Here is a 27,747-nt window from a genome sequence, read left to right as displayed (position 1 = left end):
AGTCACATGTAGCTCAGAGCTTGCATGGATGGCACATTTCATTCTGTGAAGGACATAAGTGTCTTTTTAAAAGTGACACTTTTTGTTGCGACAATCAATGTTTGTTGTCATAGTCACCATTACTCTGACTAGTTTTATATACCAGATTTATTCATTGATTTTAAATTCCACAAGCTGTCTATGGGATGAATTGAACCCATGCACCTATAGCATTATCTTGGATCTTTGGATTATGAGGCCAGTGCCATGACCACTAAAATAGTCCACTATCTCTTCCTGAAACACAGTCAAAAGAACTGAACTCAAGAGGTGAGGGTGATGTACTTGATTCAAGGCAGCGTGGATTGTGTGCCATTATGGAACCCTGGTAAAACTAAAGTCAATGACAATAGGGTGACAATCACTCCATCCTAGTGTTTGAGACAAGCTGAGCACAAAAGTTTTGGTTGTTGAAAGGTCAACCATTACAGTCCCAGGACATCGGTTGCAGGAATTCCTCAATATTCAAGACCCAACCATTTTCAGCTGAGCTCTATCATAAGGTCAGCAGGGCAGCTATTCACTAACGACTGAACAATGTATCGCACCAGTTGGGACTGCTAAGGTACTGAAGCAATCGCTGTTCATATGCTGCAAAACCTGGACTGCATTCAGGGTTGTGGGTGATAAGTAGCAAGTAACATTTGTGCCACACAAGGGTCAGGCAATGACCATCTCCAACAAGAAAGAATGTAATGATTTCTCCTCAAATTTCAATCTCATTGCTATTGGTAATTTCCATGCTATCAATATTCTATGGCTACCACAGCTGATCAGGAAGACCTCTTGGATCTCCAAAGCATGTCCACCCAGCTACAAGGCATAGGTCAGGAATGGAATACTCCCAAAGTACCTCAATGAGTGTGGTTCCAACTGTTCAATACCATTCAGGACAAAACCATCTTCATGATCTGAACTCTATCCACCAATTTAAATGTTCACTCTCCAACATCAATTCACTGCAGAAGTGTGTACCATCTAGAAGATGCACTGCAGCAGTTCGCCAAACTGTCTTCAACATTACCTTCTAAACCTACAAGCTCCATCACCTAGATGGACCAGGGCAGCTGATGCATGGGAACACCACCACCTGCAAGCTCCACTCCAAATCACTCACCATCCCAACTTGAAACAATGTCACTATTTGTTTACAGTCACTGTGCCAATATGCTGGAATTCCCTCCTTAATAGCACTATGGAAATATTTTTCACTTCACCAACTGAGGTCACTCAACATGGCAGCTTATTACCACATTTTCAAAGGTAATTAGGGATAGGTAACAAATTCTGGCCTTGCTCACATCCCATGAATGAATAAAAATAAAGCTTTTCCTTTTTTTAAAACAATCTTCAAGACAATCTTCTGTATATGGGAATTAACAGTTTATTTCCAGGCCTAGCAACTGACTGACCTGGGAGTCTTCAGCCACATTTATTGCTTTCTTCAATATGGTTGAGGGTGGGCAGAAGATACCATCCCACAATGTTTTCCTAGCCATTCAAAGAACTGTCAAAAACAAGACCTCCAACTGGCTGGGATAACTGGTTCCAGCAAGCGATTAGAAACAGAGTTTTAGGGAAAATATGTCATAGCAATCACACTACAATTTTCATGACCTTGTATCTCAATTTGCAGCTTCCATAGCATTGGGAATTAACACATTATAACAAAGTACTGATTGGGACTCATATGTTAACCTCTCTGCAGCAGAATGCTCACAAGTTGAATCTTAGATTTGTCCAATAGCCTAAGGCTTAGCCAGAGTCACACTGTTAATTTTTTTAAAATTTCAACTTATTTGAATGTTCCTTTACAATGTTAGAATAGTTAAAATGACTTATATTTATGAGACTTTCCATTTTGGTGCAAGTGTCAGCTATGTTTCAGTGGCGTTATATTCAACTCTAGTCAGACTGTTGTACATTCAAGTTCCACCCCACAGAGAAGTACAACAATTTGGCTGACATTCCAGTGCAGAGTTGAGGGATTGCTGCAGTGTTGGAGGCACTACTTTTCAGATAGGAAGTTAAACTAACATCCTGTTTATTGTGAAAGATAGTGGGGACTGCCGATGCTGGAGAATCTGAGATAACAAGGTGTAGAGCTGGATGAACTCAGCAGGGTCTAGACCCGAAACGTCAGCTTTCCTGCTCGGCCTGCTTGTTCATCCAGCTCTACACCTTGTTATCCTGTTTACTGTCTTGGCTGGACATAAATGATCCCATGGTACCATTTACAGAAATGCAGGGTAGTTCTCGCATCGGCCTGACCCACATTTACTTCTCAATTAACTTCAATGAAACAGATTTTCTGGTCATTACCACATTAATGTTGTGGGACATTGCTGTGTGTAAATTGGATGCTGAATTTTCTACAATAATGACTACATTTAAAAATACTTAAACAAAAACAGAAATTGCTGGATAAACTCAGAATTTCTGAACTCAGTTCTGAAGAATGGTCACTGAACCTAAAACGTTGATTCTGCTCTCCTTGCACAGATGTGGCCAGACCTGTTGAGTTTCTCAAGCAATTTCGGTTTTTGTTCCACATTTGCAGCATCCACAATTCTTTGCTTTTGGTTAAACAGTACTTAATTGGCTGCAAATACTTTTGGAGGTCCTGAGGCAATGGGAAGTGCCATATCAATGCAATTCTTTATTTTCCTTTTTTTCTTTAATGTCTGCTATTTGTTGAGGAATGCAATATTTAGATTTGATTGGTCCCTGCTAAGCAAGTGATCACAGCACTAAATATTTAGTAAGGACCATCCAGAAATCAGTTTCAAACATTAAGCTTGTACAAACATGCAAGTACAAAACAATTATCTAAATTGATCTATTGAAAACTCACAAAGAAATAAGGATCAAACTGAAGTGAAATTAATTAATATTAAAAATAATTTGATTACATTCAGTACTTTGAATTTACAAGCAAGATTACCAAAGCTCTGCCCTCACTTTTAATCAAAAGACAATCATTTCTAACTAGACAGACCAACTTGTGCTTCTGAAAAGCAGCACAGGCATATAATTATTTGTCATCATTTAAAACAATGGTGTTTGTAGCATAATCTTGGCGACCAAATATGTAAATCACTGCAGATAATAAAACACTATCCATTACAATGTAGACGAAGAAAAATCTTCTTTGCTCTCATCTGAATAAGGAACGCATTTTAAACCACAATTCTCTTTTACATATTTCTAGAATATACATACCTTTAAGTTATTACTGATATTTACATAAATATACAGAGCCACAAGATTTTTAAGCAAAATCAACCCACACCAGAATCGAACATCGAATAATTCTATGTAATAAATTTAGTATTCCCTGAGTATACATATATTTTGTATCTTGCATGGACCATGTTAGCAATGAAATACTCATTCAGGCTGTTCTATGTAAAAAATAAAGTTATTCTTATGAATTACAATGAAACAAGCTAACTATTACGTTGTGTTAAATATCAATTCTCAATTGCACAGCAGCGGACCAAATGATCTCTAGTTCTTAAAATAATTTTGCAAACCAAGCATTTCTTGGTTCTTCCAGGGGAACATCAAAAATAAAATAATTAACATGTAGTGCTCATTTTTATCTGTATATAGCCTGAGAGGTCAATTGTGCTTAATTAATATTATTAATAAAGGTCAGTTCCATTTAGTGGTCAGAACACAAAACACAGAATTGCACATTCTCACTAAAGTTAGCAGCATCAAACCAATGAACAACAATCCACAAGCTTTGAAGCAGAGCTCGACTGAATCTTACAAAGTATCCAAAAAGTATACAAATTGCACAGGCAATATTTTCAAATTTACACTGTAAAAACATTCATTCACTATTTTGAAGAAATGTTTGCAACTACAGAGAATGTAGCTACATCTGTATTTAAAATGTAAAATCCAGTGTTTTGAAGGAGAAGGAAAGCATGGGGAAATTAATTGGCAAGTTATGTGATGGCAGTAAAGATGCTATTTGAAACAATGTACAGGGTCTTCTATCTTAAACCACAGATCGATGCTCTCCACAAACGTAAATGGCACTTGGACGAATTCGCCTTCTGGTACGTCCAGGTAGCTGAGGCAAGAACTTAAAGGTTTTTGGCATCAGCTCTAAGCAAGCATCACGGAATTTTTTAATCCTCCAATAGTAAATTAATGGGTTGAGTGCAGATTTGAGGTAGGTTAACCAAAGGAGCCACGTGCTTATCTCAAAAAAGTTACCTTTATGATAAAAACTACTGCTGAAAGTAGAAACAAGGCTGTATGTGGTGAATGGCACTGAGCAGAAGGTGAAGACAATGAAGAGGATCAGGATGGTAGTGAAGGCACGTGTTTTGAAGCTCATGTCAATGCTTAGCTGGCAGGGTCTCTGCAGGCTCATGAGTCCAAGCTTACTGGCTTGGCCCAAACAAATGCTATCTGAGCTGCTATGGATCCGAATGGCATTATGTCGGACCGTGTTGAGGATACCCATAAAAGAGTACAACATCAGCATGAATGGGATGAAGAAGAACATAATTATTATTAACAGGACATAAGCCCGATAACCAGGATCTGTAGAATATCCAAATACGCACTGTGGAGCACGAGATGGCACTGGCAGATGTGGACTACCAACGGCAAGGGGAAAGGCCATACAAAATGCCATACCCCATGAGATGGCAATGAGCAGCTTAGCACGGTAAGGGTTCAATCTGTCTTGACGTTGAACAATGATGAGAAAGCGATCAATGCTAATTATAAGCAAGATAACAACTCCTTCTATCACAAAAAGCCAGAAAAACATGGCTGACACTCTGCAAAAAATATCACCAAAGATCCAGTGTGTAGTATTAACAGTGATTAGGGCAAAGGGCATATTCATTACAGCAAGCATCATGTCTGCAAAGGCTAAACTTGCCAGAAGGATATTAATAGCTGATCGCATTGCTGCTTTCTGATAGACCATGAGACAGACAATAAAGTTTCCCAGGAAAGAAATTAAACCTATTACCACCATCATGGCAGAAAGGAGGACCTGCAGAGGAAGGCCTATACCCCCATAGTCTGACTGAGTGGGAATTGCTGTGCTATTTTCCATGGAGTTACCTTCTGTAGTTCTGTAAGTGGCAGATCCTTCAGCAACAGAGAGTTCCACCTCATTGTGAATTATAGCATGTGCTGAAGAGTTGAAATAGGCATGTTCAGAAGTGACAATTGTGCTATTTGAGGTCCCTGCATGTGCAGTCAAAAGAGGAGAATAAACCATTGTTATACTAGGACCAATGGCCAAACTGTAAAGACATCATCTTGCACCACCAATCAAGTACAATTAGTGACAGTTACATGTTGGTTGGAATAGCAGGTTCTTCCAGAAGCTGTGCAGTTACCACCTATCATCGATTAGAGTCTTACTGGTTTCCAAAGTTTCACAATCTGGAAAAGAAAAAGGAAAACACACATCAATGCAATGACTGTTGGAAGGCCTATTCTTCCTTCATACTTTGTTACCACTTGGCAAACTCACATTCTCAATCAAGTTTAAATCCAAAGCATTTGGATAAGTACATGAAGAGGAAAGGTTTAAGAAGGATATAGAAAGGTAGGACTAGTTTAGTTTAGGAAAGTGGTTGGCATGGACTGGTTGGATCGAAGGGTCTGTTTCCATGCTGTATGACTATTTCCTAGCACAAGAGGTTATTATCACATGTAACCTAACAAAATTCTGAAGCACTGGAACAGTACTGCCGTTAGGAGCCTAGACAGGAATGGTTACACTGTAGAAAGATTTATTCTACTCTCTTCCTCAGATGGTGATGATGGTCAGAACTACTTACAGGCCAAAATCTGTCTTGCATTGGTACATTTAACTATCACATTCAGTTTTACTGAAAGTACTGATTACGGCCATTTTTGAAAAAAATAAATCATGCAGAGAAGGGGAATTAAAACATTGCAAACATAATTAGATAATTGTTACTTTTTCCATTTTCTGGGAAAAAGAAAGTTGGGCCAGAAAATCATTGGTGACGTTCTATGGTGAATGACTACTTCTTAAGATGCAGTCAGAAATTCTACTTGTAGATTTCACATTTACTTTGAGACTCATCATCTAATGGGTTTTTACACATTTCAAATCAGACACATTTTTAAAAAACTTTCAACAGCCAAAATGATGGGGATCATCAAGTGTGCATGGAGCATTACTTCAACCTCCTCTTGCAAGTCATCTTCCTGAAGCCATGTCAACTTCATTGGAGACCACTTGACTGTTCTCCTTGTTATGATTAGATATTAAACAACTGGACAAACACAGGTATTGTACAATATCCATTGTAAGAAAATGTCCCTCTGCAAATGTGAATATACTATAAATTATAAAATTGTGAAAACACAAGTTTAGAGAAAATAGAAGTTGTCCTTTAAAACATCATTAGCATGCATTATACTACACAACTGTGTAAATTTAAAAAAATTATAATTTGTCAAATGCAAAAAGCTTCAAGCAGCTCTTGGAGTTTCTTTAATTATTTTTCAACCATGGTTTCAAAACTGGTATTGGATTTGGCAACCCTGAGCTATCTACTGATCTCCAACAGAAGCGAGTGTAGTAAAAGCCTCACTATAAAAACTAAGTCACTCATTGTAATTACACACGGGTTTATAAAACACACTTTTGTTTTCATCATAAAAACTGGTTGTGTATTTGAAGACTGTTAAAATTAACCTCATAACTTCAGCCTGCACCAAAGTGGTTGAAGGATTACAAAAAAAAATTATTTACACAGCATCCTTAATGTAATAAAATATCACAAGGCACTTCATAAGAGTGTTAACAAATAACAATGAAACTAAACCTCATAAACGATATTACAGCAATTGAGGTAGATTTCAAGAAGCTTCTTAAGAGGTGGAAATAGAAGTGCATTAGGTGGAAAGAGGTCTGCAAAAGATACATGTACACTGTTAACATTTTATATTTCTTACCTGGGAAAGAGACTAATTAAATTTGTTTTCAAAAATCAAAAACAGCAAGTCAGGCAAAATAAATAAACCTAGCAAGGTTTGAGACCACCACATTTGACATCAAATCCAACATGCTGTGTGATTTCGTACAATAAATATTTTCATTCCAAGCCAAAATTAGAATAAAAACTTTTAGAAAAAATACCATATGCTTAATGTTTATTATCAGTACTTAATAGGAAAAATGTCCTGTAAATCACTTTAATTACATTCTCAAATTGTAGCATTAAAATGGTCATGCAATTAGATATCATTCACTAAAATGAAAGCAGAAAAAGCAAAACCAAAAAATTAAACAAATAAATATCTTCATGTATTTACAGGCCATTTCTTCCTAGTGTTAAGACAGCTATTATTGATAGCTGCATCCATGGAGCATTAATATGTCATGGCTTTAACTGGTCCATTGCAGGAGCCTTTGTTAAAAGGAAGAAATGTAAGCTTAAGAAAGTCTGTGTTTGATTAATATTGATACATTCCAGAATCATTAAGTGAAAGGTCAACCTTTTGAGCATGTGGCATACAAATTTGCCAATTTTACTGATAGGGCCTTTCGGTGAATATGTTATGCATTACATAAGGTACCTGGCAGACCCTCAGATGGTCTCTCAATCATGCTGGATTCTTTATTTTTGTCAGATGTAGTTTCTTCAATGTTGTACAATTATGTTGGTTGTCTTCTGTGGCAACAGTTTTCTCATAGGTGTAAAATAAGTAAGTTTATAAGTACAATATATATCTAAGACAGAGAGAGGAAATCAAAACATGTGACATCATGTCCAGAGATAAAATCAAAATACTGCGGATGCTGGAAATCTGAAACAAACACTGAGAAACTCAGCAAGTCTGGTAGCATCTGCAAAGAAAGAAACAGAATTATGTTTTAAATCCGAAATGACTTGCCTTCAGAACTTTTTCGAAAAGAGTCATAACAGAACTGAAACATTAACTCCTAAATAAGAACCAAAAGAACTGCGGATGCTGTAAATCAGTAACAAAAACAGAAATTGCTGGAAAATCTTGGCAGGTCTGGAAGTATCTGTGAAGAGAAATCAGAGTTAATGTTTCAGGTCCAGTGACCCTTCCTCAGGACTGACAGGAGCTAGGATAATGCCAGCTTTAGTGCAGAAGATAGGGTGGGGGGAGGGGGTAAGGGGTAAATGATAGGTGGGCATAGAGCCCAAAGAGAGAGAAGAGCAGTTGGACAGACAAAGGAGTGGATAATGATCTGGCTAGGAGGGTGAATAGCTGTTGATGGAGACTGTTAGTGGCTGACAATGAGGTGTCTTCAACACAACACCCTGTTCCCTGGCCAATATCTGTGTCTCAGGCTTGCTGCAGTGCTCCAGCATAGCTCAGCAAAAGCTGGAAGAGCAGCACCTCATTTTCCACTTCGGGACCCTGCAGCCTTCAGGACTTAACGTTGAGTTCAATAACTTTAGGGCTTGAACTCTCCAATGTCCCAGACCCCACCCCCCACACACCAGGCCTTGTGATCACACAGTCTGCTATTACACACAATCCATTGTCAGCCACTAACAGTCTCTATCAACAGCTATTCACCCTCCCAGCCAGATCGTTATCCACTCCTTTGTCTATCCAACTGTTCTTCTCTCTCTTTGGGCATTATCCCCACCTATCATTGATTCCTTACCCCTAACCCCACCCTATCTACTGCTAAAAACCGGCACTTTCCTAGCTACCTTCGGTTCTGAGGAAGGATCACTCGACTTGAAACATTAACTCTGATTTCTCTTCACAGATGATGCCAGACTTGCTGAGTTTTTCTAGCAACTTCTGTTTTTGTTTCTGATTTAAAGCATCCACAGTTCTTTTGGCTTTTATTTAGCAAAGGGGTTTGGTTTTTGTTTCTGAAACGTTAACTCTTTTTCTCTCTTTGCAGATGGTGCTGTGTTTCTTCAGCATTTTCTGTGTTTGTTTCAGATATCTAAAGATAATTTTGGCACTTACAAGTGTAAGAGATCAATGATAACAATTTTAAGATAGAATATACAAGATACTTGTGCACAAGATGGATTCAGCTGGAACTAAGGACCCCAAGTGAAGTGACTAGCTATTTCTGAAAGGACTAATTAACTTAACATTCCAAAAGCTAAACCCCTTGCTGTAGGCAAGGTAAATTATCAACCCAAGCAAACTGTGCAATAAAAGGTGGCTGCATAAAGTCTGGAAACCTTACTGTTAAATTCAGTTAAAAGTGGTTACTACTTGATTTCACCTATCAAATTATTATGGTTTCAAACACCGATCTCCATTGTGATTTGCTGATCCATCATCCAGTTACATACATACGAACAAGAAAGAATAGGCCACTCGGCCCTTTGTGCCTGTTCTGCCATTCAATAAGATCATGGTTGATCTGATTTCAATAGTAACTCTACATTCCTGCATATCCCAATAATCTTTCAACCCTTTGGTCATCAAGAATCTAGTTAACTCTATTCAAAGATTCTGCATCTATTGCCTTTTGAGGAAAGGAATTCCTAACAAACTCAACCCTCACAGAAAAACAAAAGTTTCCACCGTCTCTGTTGAATTCACTGTTTAATTGCCCTTATAATTTCAATTACGCATTTCAAGTTCTACTGCCTATCAACCTTTGTTTGTGCAATTATTGTGCAACTCCATTTGTAATAGTTCATTTCCAAAAGTTGTGTATGCTTTGTGTTTAGCTTTAAGAAATGATATTGCAGATTTGAATTCAAGAAATAGTTTTTAGTGTGCATCCTGTTTTATTGGATGTTTTGACAACAAACTTTAGTTAGTTCCCTAAGGTGAGAGGATTATATGGCAAACTCCAACTGAATGATGAAAGGTAGTTCAGCAAGGTGGCCTAGGTAATAGTGCTATCTAGACCTCAGGTATACACTGAAGGTACAGAGGCTGCTTGCTGGAATTAAACTGAAAGGATTAATGATTATCAACCCAATGTTCATGTATAATTTTACAAATGTTTCAGAATAACATTGTAAAAGACTTTCTAGTGACTCTTCACTCTGCCATGACCTTTGAACTGCTTATGGTCATCTATTAAATGTTCTCCTCCCTCGATGGCCAAGAATAAGCTTTTTTGGTTTAACATTAATACAGATTTACTGCTGGCCATATTGGTGAAAACAGTTTCTCTCAAGTTTCAGTTTCTCCCATTGTTTATCACAAATTATTTTTCACACCATAATCTGAAAAATCGTGTAGCAGCAAAAAATGCAATTTATCATGTAATTTCCCACCGAAATGGCTTACTAGCCCCTATAAACGTACACGTTAAAAATATAATTACTTGCCATAAATTCAACTTAAAAGTTCCAGTTTCTTTCAGAAACATAATATGACCTGCAAAATTTCTAAATATCCTAACTGTTCTTAGCTATCCCTTTCCTCCTTATTTAAATATCAACAGATAGATTCAGAGCAGAAGTAGGCCATTCAAACCTTTCACTTGCCTTCGATTCAATAAAATCATGACTGCTGTGACTGTGTCCCTAAATTATACATTTTAACTGCTCCCAAAAACTCTTCCGTCAAGAGTCTATTTTTGACTTTAAAATATTCAATGATCCCACCTCCACCACTCTGTGGGGATGAGAATTTCAATGATACTTCATCCACTGAGAGTAAAAGATGCTCATCTTAAAAGGGTGATCACTTATTTTTAAATTCTGTCTCTTAGTTCTCATATCTCCCAAAAGGGGAAACATTCCTTTCAGCATCCATGCTGATACATCGTCTCAAGATAATATGTTTCTCAATAAGATCATCTTTCATTCTTCTGAACCCTAATGGATGTACGTCCAGTATCTCCAACTTTTCTGCATAAGATAACCAACAACTCCACACCCACTACTGGTCCTGCTATCAGTTGAATAATCTTTCTCTGAACTGCTTCCAATGCAGTTATAGTCGTTAGGTAGTACAGAACTTGAGTATTGCTGAAAATTCACACTTTTCATCTTACGATTATCAATACAATTCAGAAGAAATACCAAAGTAAAAGGGAAACAACATATATACACTGTAATGACAGTATTGTTGAACAGAGACCTTGGAGTGGGAGGCTCATAGTTCCTTGAAAGTTCCTTGCAGTCGCAGGTAGACAGAAAATTGAAGAAGCGTTTGGTACACTTGCCTTTATTGGTCAGTGCATTGAGTGTAGGAGTTGGGAGGTCATGTTGAGGCTGTACACGACATTGGTTAGGCCATTTTTGAAATACTGCATTCAATTCTGGTCTCCCTGCTATAGGAAGAATGTTGTGAAACTTGAAAGGGCTCTGAAAAGATTTACAGGGACGTTGCCAGGGCTGGAGAGGTTGAGCTATAGGGAGAGGCTGAATAGGCTGGGGCTATTTTCCCTGCAGCATCGAAGGCGGAGAGGTGACTTTATAGAAGTTTATAAAATCCTGAGTGGCATGGATAGGATAAACAGCCAAGGTCTTTTCCTCAGGGTAGGGAAGCCCAGAACTACAGGGCATAGGTTTAGGACCAGAGGGGAAAGATTTAAATGGGACCTGAGGGGCAACTTTTTCACACAGAGGGTGGTGTGTATATGGAATAAGCTGCCAGAAGAAGTAGTGGAGGTGAGAACAATTACAACATTTAAAAGGCATCTGGACGGGTACATATATTGGAAGGATTTAAAGAGATATGGGCCAAATGTTGGCAACAGGACGAGATTAATTTAGGATATCTGGTCAGCATGGACAAGTTGGACTGAAGAGTCTGTTTCTGTGCTGTACATCTCTATGATTCTATTACTGATTGGTTGATAGGAGGTATTCCTATGGAGAATACACCAGTTAATTATGATTGACAATTATCCATCAAGCTTTAAATTTTAAACAACGCAGCTTGACTCTGATTGCTCAACGATTGTCCAGACAAACAAACCAGAGAATTGGGTTCACCCTAGAATTCACCCAGGCAGTTAATACAGAGACCTTCCAATGCAATTAATGTCTCATCCCTGACATGACTATGAATTCCATGAACAATTTGCCTGGAGTGGGAGAGTGCAATACACGTCAAATCTGTCATATTCTCTTCCCTCTTTAGTTGTTTTATGAATAATGTGGTGAGATGAAATCTGAATAGGAATTCTGTAATATTATAAACAAAATTATATGGCAAAATCAAGTCATAGCATTGCTGAAGCTAGAAGAAGTAAGTACACCCCAGGGAAGATGAAAAGCTAATGAGCCCATGGAGGAAGACAAAATATATTAAAAAGAGCAAATAAACTTGAAGAAAACTCTACTTCCTGTTTTCAGTCCAGCCATAATGAAGATCTACTAATTATTGAACCATTTACTTAACTCTCAATTATTAAGTTTACAATTACATTTCGAAAAAGAAAAAAAACTGTCCAAGAATGGTGGAGTGACAACTGTATAGAGACATAATTGAACTTATGTGAATGAGACACTTATATAATTTGATGCATAGCAGTCACAAATACAATTGCAACATCTTGCAGTCGTATTGAGGCTTATAAAGCCTTAGGACTAATCCTTAGTGTAAAGTTTTGAGTAAAAATTGGACCGAGACCTTTACCCTCAAAAGATGTGTCTGATTGACAGTTTTATAAAGATACACAAAACAACAACTTGCATTAGAAGGTAAACTCTCAAAATAACTCAAATCTACACTGCAACAGCTTTGAACTGGTAAAAACTGGATTTCGTATGAATATTTTCACAAAGTATAATTGACAAATGAAGAGGCCTTCCATAGAACTGCAGTAAAAGAAAAACCTGGGTGTAATTTAACAATTGCATGCTACAGTGGATGAGGAGTTGGACCTATTTTTAGCAACATGGGCAGAATAAATTTCCTTATCTGTAATGATCTTGCAATCAAACATATGATTGCAAATTGTCCATTCTCTACCACACAAAGTAAAATACATCTCGGTTTTTCTTGACTTGACACTTCCATTTATAACAAAAGATTTTTGATTACAGTTTTCCCCGACAGGCAATATTTCAGTACTTGTTTTCATACTGAAGGGTTTGGTTTTCAAATACATTCTTCCATCATAGCTGTTACACTTTTGCTGGTGAACATTTAAAGCACAATATAACTGTACAAATAACATTCACAGACTGAAATCTGATATTTTCAAGCTGATTGATTTGCTGCAATGCAGTGTAAATGAATTCATCTGACATTTTTAGTATGTAACAAACAGGAAGCGATGGAAATGAAACTTTTATTGTTTAAACATGTCCAAATTTTGTGCATAAAGTCCAGTGATGCAGTCAGCGTTACAGACTTAGCATCGTCGAACAGATTCACACCTCTGTGACAAATGATTCAAATAGAAAGCAAGACAGTGATAACAAATCATAGAACCCCTACAGTGTGGAAACAGGCCCTTCGGCCCAACAAGTCCACATCGAACCTCAGAGCATCCCACCCTAACTCATCCCCCTATAACCCACCTAATCTAAACAACCCTAAACACTATAGGCAATTTAGCATGGCCAATCCACCTAACCTGCACATCTTTGGACTGTGGGAGGAAACCCACGCAGACATGGGGAGAATGTGCAAACTCCACACAGACAATTGCCCGAGGCTGGAATTGAACCCGGGTCCCTGGAGCTGTGAGGCAGCAGTGCTAACCACTAAGCCACCGTGCTGCCCATGGATAACTGAAGAGCCAAAAGGTCATAACTATACTTTTAAAATGCCACTAACACTTTGCACCTTAAATGATTTGAACTAACTACTTCAGCCATGTAATGCACTTCTTGATACATGATGTGGAAGTGCCGGTGCTGGACTGGGACGGAATGGTCAGAAATCACACGACACCAGGTTATAGTACAAAAGGTTTACTTGAAAACACAAGCTTTTGGAGCTTTGCTGCTTCAGGTGTTAGTGAGAGAGATAGGATCAGACACAGAATTTATAAGTAAGAGATCAAAAGGTCACACCACTGATGAGGATGTGTAAAGCAAACCTAAGATGCTGTTAAATCTTGAATCAGTTCTTGATACATTCTGCTATTAGAGAAAATACGCAGAAATAATTGTGTTGTTTACATCACAATCCCACCTTCAGGTTGCGATATCCACATTTAATACATAGTCCATTACAAAGGGAAAAGCTCTCCCCAGAAAATTCTTACTGGTCTTTACCTGTTCTCCTTATGCACTGGAGGCTGGTACTGATAATTCGGGTTTTTTTTTCTAACCTTATCGTCCTTTTTTGTCCCCCTTATTTCCTTTGTCCTAAACCCTTTGCATGACAAATTGAAGCTTCCTTCAGTAGTACTCACCTCCTTCTGCTTTTCCTTTATACTAAAATTCCTTAATTTCTTCACCTCCAGCAGCCAAACCTCCACTCTGCTTTTGTTTGCAGCAATGAAAATGGCAGGATCCAGTGCTTTGTCAGAAAAAGGATCCCAGTCTTCCCAAAGATGCAGTATCACTCAATCTGACTCTAGAAAGTAGCTCAAAGCTTGGCATCTCTGTCAGAGGGTGGATTAGACAAGTGGCCCTTGTGATGAATCAATGGGCTACACACAGAGCATATGAACAATTCTGTCCCAACATAATGGTCAGCCCCTATCCTCTCAGCTTGATAGTATGCCTGCTTACCTGCAAGCCATTCCACCAATGTCTTTGCTGACACCAGACTACCAGCTGGTCCAACTACTCCAGCTCAAACTGAAATGCTGCCCTCTAGGCTCAGCGCTTTTTGATATCTTTCTCAAGCCCACCTGAATTACTCTTGTTGCAAACTCTGCAGCCTTCCATTTTCCATGTTGCACCCACTGGTAATGAATAGTAGACAGGAGTTTTGAGCCATATCTGGAAGGGATATCTCTTGTTAAGTAGCCGTACTGCATCCCTATGGCCTAGTGGGATGTTACACTAATTATGGATGAAAAAAAGTTGCCCTTTTAGGAAGTTGCATCCATTTCTATTGAGCAACGAGACAGGGTTGATGCAATGCTTGCACAGACATTATAATACCATACATGGCCACATAAATGGAACCTATATTTTTTGCACTTTTCTGAAACTCAGTAAAATTGCAGCACAATGCAACTGCACTTAGCCAAAAGAATACGGTTATTGATGACCCAAGAAGCAGCCTGGGTGATCCAGGAACAGTCCCTCTTCCGCAGCCACACTGGCACTATCCTCCACCTCTTCCTCCATTACATCAATGACTGTATTGGCGCTGCCTTGTGCTCCCACAAGGAGCTTGAACAGTCCATCAACTTTACTAACACCTTTCACCCCAACCTCAAGTTCACCTGGACCATCTCTGGTATCACCCTCTCCTTCCTGAACCTCTGTCTCCATTTCTGGTGACCACCTCGAAACTGATATCTATTTCAAGCCCACCAACTCCCACAGCCACCTAGACTGCACCTCTTCTCACCCACCCTCCTGCAGGAATGTGAACCCCTACTCCCAATTCCTCCGCCTCCGCCGCGTCTGCTCCCAAGATGGGGCGTTCCACTCCTGATATTCCCAGATATCCTCTTATTTCAAGGACCGCAGCTTCCCCCCTTCAGTGGTCGAAAATGCTCTCGCCCGCATCTCTTGCCTTTCTCACACCTCTGCCCTCACATCCCCTCCCCGCAACAAAAACCAAGACAGAATCCCCCTTGTCCCCACGTATCACATACTACACTCAACGTATCATTCTCCGCCACTTCTGCCACCTGCAATCTGACCCCACAATCAAGGATATGTTTCCCTCCCCACCCTTATCTCCCTTCCGTAGGGACCACACTCTCCACGACTCCCTCGTCTGCTCCACACACCCCACTAGCCCCACCACTCCCACACCTTTCCCTGCAACCGCAGGAAGTGCTACACCTGCCCCTACATCTCCCACCAAGGAACCAAAAAAAACTTCCACATCAGACAGAGGTTCACCTGCACATCCGCTAATGTGGTATATTGTATCTGCTGTTCCGATGTGGCCTCCTCTACATCAGTGAGACCACGTGGAGGCTTGGAGACCGCTTTGTAGAGCATCTGCACTCTGTTTGCTACAAATGACAACACCTTCCAATTGCGAACCACTTCAACTCCCCCTCCCACTCCCTGGTTGACATGTCCATCCTGTCACAATGACGCCACCCAGAAACTGAAGGAGCAGCACCTCATATTCCGCCTTGGGAGCCTACAGCCCAATGGTCTCAATGTGGACTTTACTAGTTTCAAAATCTCCCCACACCCGGCCTCATCCCATGACCAACCCTCCCTCTCATCCCCGACTCCTTGACCTGGCACAACCTGTCCATCTTCTCTCCCACCTATCCGCTCTTCCCAACTCACTGACCAATCCCCACTACTGCCTACCTGCACTCACCTATCACCATCCCACCTACCTTCCCCAGCCCCACCACTCCTCTCTCTATTTATTTCAGAGCTCCCTTCCCCCTCCCCACTTCTGATGACAGGTACTGACACGAAACGTCAGCTTTCCTGCTCCTATGATGCTGCCTGGCCTGCTGTGTTCCTCCAGCTCCACACTGTGTTAACAAAGATTTAGAGGAATGCTCACTTTCACAGGCTGTTATGGATATGGGCTCCAAATTATGTGTCAAGACATAAATAGTGGTGTTTCTTGTGAAGCAAAACCTCTACAAATATGGATTAACTGGAATTAGAAGTATCTGTATATTCGAGGGACAGATGCTAGAGGCTGGATGTACAGCCTGATGACCTTGGCCTTTCTCTATACTCCTTCACCTCCTCCTCCAATTCTTCAAGCTAAAAATGTACCGATACCAGCAGGCTGGGGTTTTGGACTGAGCAAAGAGATGGCATACCATCCTGTGTGCTTGTTTACCCACCCGTTTCACCAGTACTGGCCATTCTTACCAACAGCAGCCTGTTCTGATATGTGGGTAGCCAACTAGGCTCACTAGGTGTTGTCAAGCACACTAAAGAGGGCAACTGGAATTTTAAAGTTGGCCTCCAGTTTTCTAATGGTCAGGGTGGGGCAACCATAGGGGAGACACTGCTCAGTAGGCCTAAAGATCCAAGGTTGCCTTGTGGAGGGATTCTGCAGCATATCCACTTCTCTCAGGGTTATCCAGCTTCTAGTCTTTTTTTAATTAAATTTTTACATTGAAGGGACCTCAATGAAACACCCTTTCAGTTAATTACTCTCCATGACAGTCTGCAGTTCTCAAGTCGGATTGGCCCTCAAGTTGAGAACTCATCCCCCACTTTTAATTGGGCAGGGACCCTGTCTCTAAGCAATTAAGGGGACGCCTCTGTGAAAATCCCAGGTTGCTGACTGCTTACGCCCGTGGGAGGGTTTGGTTTTTTGTAACAGCCCCAACTCTGCTGTTCTACCCCAATGCGTAAATCCAAATATATTTCCAATGGAAAACCTATAAATATCTCCATTTAACCAAGGACAATGAATAAATAGAATTTCCAGAACACAAGGCAAGAAAAAAGTGAGATATGGTTCATATTTTTATGGGAGAGTGGGGAAGATGTCAAGAGCAACTGACATACCTGTTAAGATTGGTGACATGGGAGACATGTCAAAAGCTCAAGGCAGGACCTCATCAGTATTTTTTGATCCAGTTGCAGTGTGGAAGATTGATATGAATATTTTGGAGTATCTCACATCACCAAAGTGGGACACTCAAATACATTTCCAGATTTTTGAATCCCTGCCAACTCTATCTCTCTCATCTATTAAATCTTGAGGCCACTGAAACAGCAGCAATCAATATAAAATATTAAAATGCTTCAGATTTTTAATTTCCTTCTGACGCCTTCCATTTCGTATTTGCTTTTGCAGTGGCATCTAGAAACACTAAATGCTTGTTCAAAATAGACTTATGGTGCCACCATCACTTCCAAGGTCGGAAAAATGGACAGTGATTTGTATAATATTATATAACTACTGACTGAAACAGACCTGTCTGTATTTGTGTGAATGCTTCTAAGGTCATTTGACATCCAATTTTTGTTTTTTTTTGTTTGAAACTAGTTTGGGTGTATTAATCCTGCTGATATTTAAATGTATCCCTCTTATTTGAAGTAATTTGTTTAACTTTGATGGTTCAGCCCAGTTCCCAAATTTCCACTAACCTACTACACATGCTTGGCCATCCCCTCTGTTATACATTAACCTACATACATCCACGTAAACATCTGTGGTATATCCCAATCAGTTACATAATTAATCTGAATAAGTCTGGAGAAAAGGCCCTCTCTACTTGTCACCAAACAATACCGTTTCTTTTCTCCCTCAATTTAGATATTAGACCTAATACTGAGAATGGAAGAATATCATGCATCTCAAATAGAATCTCTACAGCGTTCACGCAGACCATTCAGCCCATCAAGTCCACATTGACACTCCAAACAGCATCCCATCTAGACCCACCTCCACCACCGTTTACCTGTAACTCCACATTTCCCATGGCTAATCCACCTAACTTACACGTCCCTGGATACTATGGGCCATTTAGCATGGCAAATCCATCTAACCTGCACATCTTTGGGCTGTGGGAGGAAACTGAAGCACCCAGAGGAAACCCACACAGACATAGGGAGAACATGCAAACTTCATACAGATAATCGCCCAAGGGCGGAATGGAACCTGGGTCCCTGGTGGTGTGAGGCAGCACTGTTAACCACTGAGCCACCATGCCACCCACGATCATATAGCGTGATCTCAATAATTGCACAATCATCTTAATCAATAATTCTTCTTTCTGCCTTTAATGCCACAAGCTTCAACTTTAGATAACAAGCGCTTATGAAGGACTCTATCAAATGCATTCTTGAAAACTATATAAATAAATTCATGCCCAATATTTTGGTCACCTCTTCAAAAGATTTGATCAGGTGTGTCACTCATAAACCATTCTTTTACATAAATCTGTTTCAGGCAGATTTGTACAGAAATTTCAAAACATGTGAATTTTATCAAATGTTCAACAAATATAATTATCTTAATAGAATCTAATTTGCATAATATATACTTATAATGCATTTGTTACTGATATCCTTATATTTTGTGAACCTCCTAATCATTGTGATGTAACGCCCAAGGGGTCTGTGTCTGCGCTGACAACTAGAGCAAACACAGAAATAAACAAACAAAACTATTCAGCATCTGAATTCAGCTAAATTACTGTCTTTTAAACATTCAGGTATGAATTAAAAATCTCTGCGCAAGTCACAAATTACTCATGCATTTGTGTACATGCTAAGAAGGGAAATTAAGAAAATCTTTGCCTTTGAAAATAACTATTATGGTCCTTATGAAATGCAGTCCTTTTTGGTCTCTGTTATACACTCCAGCAGTACCAGCCTTCAAAATTAGGTTTCATAATCTCAACCTCTCATCTGCTTCAAATCAGTAAATCAGGGCTTCATTCTTTTTACACTTTACCCTTACTTGTTGGTCTTCCAGAACAAGGAGTTGACCTTGACCGAGTGTTACAGACTGGCACATACCAAGATCTAGGACTATGCGCTGAGGGACACTCGAAAGGTTGGGGCAGCTGCCGCTGAGGCACAGTGGGGAAAGACCACCACCTAAGGTTTTCCTGCTGAAGGTAAATGGGGGTCTGTTCAGTTATTCCTCCCAATGCTTTAACGCATGTAAATATAGTCTTGTATGTGTAAGAGATGCCTTTGGTTTGTTGGGAATTAGTCAAACTCAAATGTTTGATTGTTTACTTAATATGTTACTGTAAAGAACCAAACTGCATTTGTGACAATGTATATACACAAAGAGTTTTTTTATGAATAAAGTATATGTTTGAAATAAAAAACAAGGTAAAGAAAGCCAGACAAACGGTATGGGAGTAAGCTTTCTCAGTTTGTATTAAACCACTGAAAGCCCATTATTCAGACTTGGAACAGAAAGGAAAGGGAATAAAGAATTAGCTAAGTAACCGAAAGTGAAGAATGCAATGTCATATTTGTGGCAGAGAGTGTTGTATATAACTCTGACTATTCATGAACAGGCAATTATGCATCCTAGTGCCTGCTCATGACATTTTAAGATTTAGGAAGAACAAAGCACAATTGGTTGAGTGTTAATTTAACACTATCACTGAGTCAAATAGCCTGTTTTAATATTACGATTCCAAAGTAATATGTATTTTTAAATAAATTGACACAACTATCCAGCTAATCAATTTAGAAAATGCCTTCAAACTGATAACACTCAAATCAAAATTAATTCTGAAATCTTAGTTTTCTTAACTTGTGCATTCAGATGGCACCGAATTGTTTGATCTGTACATCTCCCCATCTCTTTTGAACTTACAACTTCTACTGAGTTCAGTTACATATCTCAACAGTCCTCCGGAACCATGTCTAAATGTCCTTTCTTCCCTTGTAATCCAAAACCATCCAAGCTATTCAGCCCAGCTTGTCTCCGCCTCCCTAACCTGTCCTTCCTCCCACCTACTAACCTCATCCCGTCCCCTTGACCTGTCCGTCCTCCCTGGACTGACCTATCTCCTCCCTAACTCCCCACCTACACTCACCTTTACTGGCTCCATCCCCGCCTCTTTAACCTGTCTGTCTCCTCTCCACCCATCTTCTCCTCTATCCATCTTCTATCCGCCTCCCCCTCTCTCCCTATTTATTTCAGAATCCCCTTCCCCTCCTCCATTTCTGAAGAAGGGTCTAGGCCCGAAACGTCAACCTTCCTGCTCCTCTGATGCTGCTTGGCCTGCTGTGTTCATCCAGCTCTACACCTTGTTATCGCAGATTCTCCAGCATCTGCAGTTCCTACTATCTCTCAAGCTATTCAATTACAGACAGTACGATGTCTAAGACTAGTCCTAGCTGCAATAGATATGCAGATACTTCTCAGCAGGGGTCACTGGATAGCAAACATTCCACAACATAGGAACACTGAGACAGACTACCTCACCCAGTTGTGTCCCTGTTGACACAAACTAGCTAAAGATCAATTCATGAAGTGAAAAAAGGATTTCTTACTTCAGCAGTCCAATAATATACAGTAGTCTAACCGTCAAATTCTAAATATCGAGAGAGCTGTTAAATATTTGTCTGTAAAGAGCCTAATTGAGGTGATAATCTTTACTAACTAGATTCTTATATGATAATCTAACTTATCACCCAAAGTCATGTAAGCCCAAGAACTGCAGAAATTACATTTGTGCAACAACTATAGCCAGTTAATATAACAGGCTTTAATGTTCATAACTCAAGTTATCGTTTCACAGCTATTCACAAAACAGATGTTCTTCTTAGTACTAACTGTTAATTGGCAGGCATTTAATTCCTCTTTATTTTGGGTAACCATTAATTTGGAACATCTATAGAGATAGCAGATTAAACTGGTCCTTTACCTTTGTTAAGATAATAAGCTTTGCACACAGAGATTGAATGCACAGCAGGATGCAAATTTTTTTTTAAAAAAAGGCTTCTTGAGATTTCTCAAGGGCAACTTCTTGATTTTTGGGGCTTATGTTTTGTTCTTCAGGAGGCCTTTTTGCAATCTAAATAATTCTTCATGAGGTGGTGCGTCCACGTTGAAGCAATACTATTTGCACTTTTATACTGATATATGTAGTATTTAGACTCATAAAAAAGCAGAATTAAAAGAATTCATCAACATCCTCAACAATTTAACACTACATGATTAAACTTGAAGCCACAACATGTAAGGAAAACATTAATTTCCAAGACATGGCAGCACTTAAATTGGCACAGGACTGCTGGCGTAAGTTAGTAACAAATATATCTGTTTAAAAAGCTGATAAATATTTCTATTTACAATAAGTTGTCACCCAAAACATACCTTATGCAGACTGGTGAGCTCACAGGTTGTACGTTGTCCCTAATGCAGTCAATGTACCTCAAATAGTTCATTGTACTTAAGACACACAAATAAAAATCCTTATTGAATAAAACTGTTTAGCATAATTTTATGCAATTCTCAAAGTGTTCATTACAAGAGCATTTACTACATTTCCCCCCATATAATAGCTGTTGAACTCTTAATTTTAACGAGAAAACTCTTCATTAACTTGCTCAGAATTTACTACCTGTTTTCCTATTCCCAGTTTGCTGTGTATTCACTTGTTACATAATTTAAAACTTTTTCTTCCTTTTTGCAGTTTCTCTCCCCTTTGAGGTCTTCTTCACCCTTTACAGCCTCCTCTCCCCCACCTTTTAGACCCACTGTCACACTACTTTGCAGAATACCCCTCTCTCCCTCCACTTTGCAGCAATCCTTCCATTTTTCAGATACCATTTCTCTCTGCACTTTGCTGTTCTTCCTTCCATTTGCAGGGCTCACTCTCTCCCTCTCTCTCTCTGCTTCACAACAGCTCCCCTGCCCTTTCCCTCTACTCTGCAGCTGCCTACTTCCCCTACCAGAGTTTGCAAACTCCCTTTTCCCTCCACTTGCTCTCTTCTTCAACATTGGAACCTCACTTCACCTCCAGGACCCCAAGCCACACTATCTGTGCCCCAGTTTCAGTCCTCATTCTACAGGTCGTGGTCCCCCACCTCAGTCCTCCCCAGTTTTGCTCCTCAGCAACCTGCATTCCTGTTCTCTCATTCCCTGATATTTCCAGCCTTGGTGCCTGCTGTCAGCAGCACCTTTTTGCTCCAATCACCGGCTGGCTCTCACATGTGTTTGCTGCAGACAAGTTGAACCTATCAGCAGCAAGCATGGGATAGAAGCTGCCTGTAATTGAACAAACAACTCCAACTGGGAATACATGTGAACACCACCAACTGCAAATTCCCTTCCAAGCTACTCACCATCCTGACTTGGAAATATATTGCCATTCCTGGAATTCCCTCCCTAACGGTTTTAAGAGTCTATCGACATGGACTGCAGCAGTTCAAGAAGGCAACTCACCACCTTCTCAAAGGCAACTAGGGACAGGCAATAAATGCTGGCCCAACCAGCAATGCCCACGTCCCACGAGTGAATAGAGAAAAAAAAATCATCCGCTGTCCCTGTGCAATTTGAGCTCTGATGTGCAGAGCATTAAATTATGTGAATAATTAATTAAAACATTACATAATTGGGAATAGTTATAGTTGAATATTTATTTTCCAAACTTACACAGGAATTCCAATTTGGCCTTCCTAGGATTTAAAGACCTGTTATGTTCTGTTGTATTATCGTTAATCACTGAATTAGAAAATGGAATCAAAATATTAGCAGCAAGTCTAGTAATACAACACTCAATATGTTATGCAGTACTTTTGTTGACACAAGTTTGTAGAACATGAAATTCCAGTTTGCAAATGGAGCATCTGAATCTTTAAAATTATGGCCTCTATTTCTGCCAATTGTATCATTGCAAAACCCCATCGTCAATCTGTCTTTATTTCTTGTGTCTTTTTAATTCTATGCTTACCCTCGTCCTCCATTTCTCAGGGATGTCTGCATTTCATCCGGCTGCAAAGTTTAATGATGATGCAAGAACAATTCCGTCTGAAAGAAAAGCAGAATAAATGATCATCAGAAATGAATTATGGGATGGATAAAGAGAACAAATGCAAATGAAGATTAAATATCGTGGAAAACAATATTAAAAAGTGAAATCAAATCCTGTGAAGGCATCTTCTCTCCTTACATTTAAACATTGCCTGCATTCACCATACAATTTTTTGGATTTGTCTTATATTATGAAAATGGAGACAAATAAGGTGGCTACTTCTGCAATTTCTGACCAGACGGCCATAAGTTTTTTGGAAAATTCCTAATTGAACATCCTTGGGTGGGGCCCTCTCTTGGGCATTTTGAGACAGAACTATCAGTGGAATTTACACCTGCTTATTGTTTACAGTTTAGCCAAAATTCAAATGCAACAGGATTTTCAGACTTCCTGGATTGAAGTTTACAACTTGGACTTAGCCAAGAGATATATATCAAGTTTTCTGGGGGGCTTTTCACTGTAAGACCTAGTGAATTTTCTCACTGCATCAAGACAAATTCACTGTAGCAGCTACCTGTTCTGTGCCTACGTCTAATTCTGGCCCCATCTTACCAGAAAACATTCCCAGAACAACTCGCGACTCAATGGATATCCTGAAATTCACTAGAAACCTTTGCACTTGCGCCATCTTTAAAAACCTGTTGTGTCCCTGGAGCTGCCCTGCACAGTTCCTAACAGTTACCTGCATGTCACTGATTGAGGGAAGTTGGTGAGCCTCTCTACAGGCAGGGACCTGGTGTTACTGCTGGATGGGATGTTGCAAACATGGAGCATTCTCTTGCTCCAGGATCAGCAGTATGGCCAAGAAACCAGACCATGCCAGCCTGATCCAAGATAGGCACCTGGCGTATTACAGTCTTAGTTGTCTGAAAGAATGCACAGCACTGTATGGAGAAAGTCAATGACCTTCACTACTCTGCCAGTGTAAGCACCACCATCTTCTCTCTGATACCTTATACTCACTCTGTCTCTGCTACTGTACCCACTACTCACCAAGACTCATGCTCTACCACTCTCACTATTGCCTGTAACATCTTTCCTCCCTCACTGTCATCTTCTTGAACCCCTGGCAGCACTAACCCTGTATTGCTTTTACGCTGCCAGCATACTTACTTGGGACACTTCCCTGCCTGCACCAAAAGTAACAGTTGGGCCACCCACTTTCATCTCCCTTAGTTTATTCCTCTCTCTCATTCCAGGATGGAAACAGCCCTCAACAGAGCAGAAAGAGTCAAGACAGGAGGCGCACTGACCAACCTCTTATGTGGAGACCAACCTGACTCTGAGCACCCCACGTGGCTGACTGACATTTCCAAGCCTCCGGACTGATATCAGTAGCTGCCCTTGACTTACTGTGCCGGGATCCCAGAGTGAAGGCTAATCCCCTAGACTTGACTGACACCTGCGGATAACCATGGCCAGCTTCCTGGGTCAGTATCAGCACTAAATGGTAAGGTAAGACAGTAGTTTTATGAACCTGGTATTTGTGGCTTAGGGCACAAAGCAGAAAATGGTAAGGCAAATCACTGCAAGGAAGGGATTCCAGAGCCCCAGTGTAAGCTCAGAGTGAGCGAAAGCTATGGCAGAGAGCAAATATCCCGGAGATTCAGCCGGGTCCAGTCCATGAGCTCTGTGTGTGTCCCTGAGTGCAGCGTCCTTGCTGCAGCATTACAATGGGAGTTGCCGATGCAACCCAAGGTGAAACCCTGGAGTGCTGATTTGTCCTGTAAGTGCATCAGTGATGGCCATGACAGTTCTCAGAGGTGGGCGAAATGCAGACGCCAGTTTTACTGGATGTGTGGTACACATGGCTGGTGCCCATGGAGCATGCCTGGAAATACTGGTGTCCAGTGTCCAACATGAAGGTCATTTGGAGCAAGCAACAAGCTGAATTCCCCAGAAACCTGCTCTGGTTTTCATCTTAAGATTTCTTGACATCTAGTTGGTTTGGCAAACTTCATTAGACAGAAGACTGAATATTAATGAGGTAAGCTCAGCCATCCACAAGGAGTTTAACAAGCAATAATTCCCTTAATTGGAAACTCCCTGTTGCCTAGGGAGAAACTCACCATGTCGCACGTGGAGAGTGTTTGGCAAACTTCATTAGACAGAAGACTGAATATTAATGAGGTAAGCTCGGCCATCCACAAGGAGTTTAACAAGCAATGAAATGTCAGATCGAACAATAATGAAAAACGTCAAATGTAAGCCTTGAGTATGAGTCTAAAGCTCAAGTAACTGCTTAGTTAAGCAAAACTAGGTTTTTTAAACAGCATTCCAGCAACTTCTTTAGTATGTCATTATTTGAATACTTGGTGAAAAATACAACTTAAATACCTTGTCAATGCATCAATTAGCTGCACGAATAATGAAAGAAGACATTAACTTGAGACACCAGGTAAAGCACCCTTGCACTGCAAACTTGTACATTCACCTGACAAAGGTAGCTGTGCCTTTCTTTTTAACATCTCATCTGGCAGCCAGCATCTCCAACAGTGCAGTACTCCCCCAGAACCAAACTGTTTTATTTGAACTCACAACCATCTGATTCAGAAGCAAAAATGGTGCCAAGTGAGCCATAGCTGACACCATCATCCTTGAACTAAATTACAGTGCTGATGGTAAACATGGATAATGAAAACTTTAAAAGTAATAAAGGAATACTTCTGGGGCAAGCAGAGGACATGAGTGAGAGATAGTAGGAACTGCAGATGCTGGAGAATCCGAGACAACAAGGTGCAGGGCTGGATGAACACAGCAGGCCAAGCAGCATCATAGGAGCAGGAAGGCTGACGTTTCGGGCCTAGACCCTTCATCAGAAAAGGGGGAGGGGAAGGGGGTTCTGAAATAAATAGGGAGAGAGTGGGAGGCGGATAGAAGAGGGATAGAGGAGAGGATAGGTGGAGAGGAAACAAACAGGTCGAAGAGGCGGGGATGGAGCCAGTAAAGGTGAGTGTAGGTGGGAGTTAGGAAGGGGATAGGTCAGTCCAGGGAGGACGGACAGGTCAGGGGGGTGGGATGAGGTTAGTCGGTAGGAGATGGAGGTGCGGCTTGAGGTGGGAGGAGGGGATAGGTGGGAGGAAGAACAGGTTAGGGAGGCAGGGACAAGCTGGACTGGTTTTGGGATGCGGTAGGGGGAGGGGAGATTTTGAAACTTGTGAAATCCACATTGATACCATTGGGCTGCAGGGTTCCCAAGCGGAATATGAGTTGCTGTTCCTGCAACCTTCGGGTGGCATCGTTGTGGCACTGCAGGAGGCCCAGGATGGACATGTCGTCTGAGGAATGGGAGGGGGAGTCCACGCAATAAGAACCAAAAAAGAATCCCCCTCGTCCTCACGTACCACCCCACCAACCTCCGGATCCAACGCATCATCCTCCGACACTTCTGCCATCTGCAATCCGACCCCACCACCAAAGACATCTTTCCCTCCCCACCCTTATCTGCTTTCCAGAGGGACAACTCTCTCCGTGACTCCCTTGTCCGCTCCACACTCCCCTCCAGCTCCACCACACACGGCACTTTTCCCTGCAACCGCAGGAAGTGCTACACCTGCCCCCATACCTCCTCCCTCACCCCCATCCCAGGCCCCAAGAAGACTTTCCACATCAAGCAGATGTTCACCTGCACATCTGCCAATGTGGTATACTGCATCCGCTGTACCCGGTGTGGCTTCCTCTACATCGGGGAAACCAAGCGGAGGCTCAGGGACCGCTTTGCAGAACACCTACGCTCGGTTCGCAATAAACAACTGCACCTCCCAGTCGCAAACCATTTCAACTCCCCCTCCCATTCCTCAGACGACATGTCCATCCTGGGCCTCCTGCAGTGCCACAACGATGCCACCCGAAGGTTGCAGGAACAGCAACTCATATTCCGCTTGGGAACCCTGCAGCCCAATGGTATCAATGTGGATTTCACAAGTTTCAAAATCTCCCCTCCCCCTACCGCATCCCAAAACCAGTCCAGCTCGTCCCTGCCTCCCTAACCTGTTCTTCCTCCCACCTATCCCCTCCTCCCACCTCAAGCCGCACCTCCATCTCCTACCGACCAACCTCATCCCGCCCCCTTGACCTGTCCGTCCTCCCTGGACTGACCTATCCCCTTCCTAACTCCCTACCTACACTCACCTTTACTGGCTCCATCCCCGCCTCTTCGACCTGTTTGTTTCCTCTCCACCTATCCTCTCCTCTATCCCTCTTCTATCCGCCTCCCACTC

The 27,747-nt window shown here is 40.9% G+C and overlaps 1 protein-coding gene across 2 annotated transcripts in view; it reads right to left on the bottom strand.

Moving 5' to 3' along the window:
• Positions 1 to 3,985: 3,985 nt before the first annotated feature.
• Positions 3,986 to 27,747, bottom strand: part of gpr63 (G protein-coupled receptor 63) — a 97,293-nt gene continuing 73,531 nt past the window's right edge. The window contains exons 1-3 of one of the 2 annotated variants that reach the window (XM_048597384.1): positions 22,581 to 22,612; positions 21,868 to 21,942; positions 3,986 to 5,466 (exon numbers count right to left, since the gene is read on the bottom strand). In XM_048597384.1, the coding sequence (XP_048453341.1) occupies positions 4,052 to 5,299 (1,248 nt within the window). In that variant the 5' untranslated portion in view covers positions 5,300 to 5,466; positions 21,868 to 21,942; positions 22,581 to 22,612 and the 3' untranslated portion in view covers positions 3,986 to 4,051. Of the gene's footprint in view, positions 5,467 to 21,867; positions 21,943 to 22,580; positions 22,613 to 23,446; positions 23,524 to 27,747 lie in introns of those variants that run through there. The other variant, XM_048597383.1, reaches the window with a different exon arrangement.

Source organism: Rhincodon typus, chromosome 5 (assembly GCF_021869965.1).
Source record: "Rhincodon typus isolate 14 chromosome 5, sRhiTyp1.1, whole genome shotgun sequence".
In the NCBI taxonomy this organism is placed as follows: Eukaryota; Metazoa; Chordata; class Chondrichthyes; order Orectolobiformes; family Rhincodontidae; genus Rhincodon; species Rhincodon typus.
This window is presented reverse-complemented; position numbering and strand designations above follow the sequence as displayed.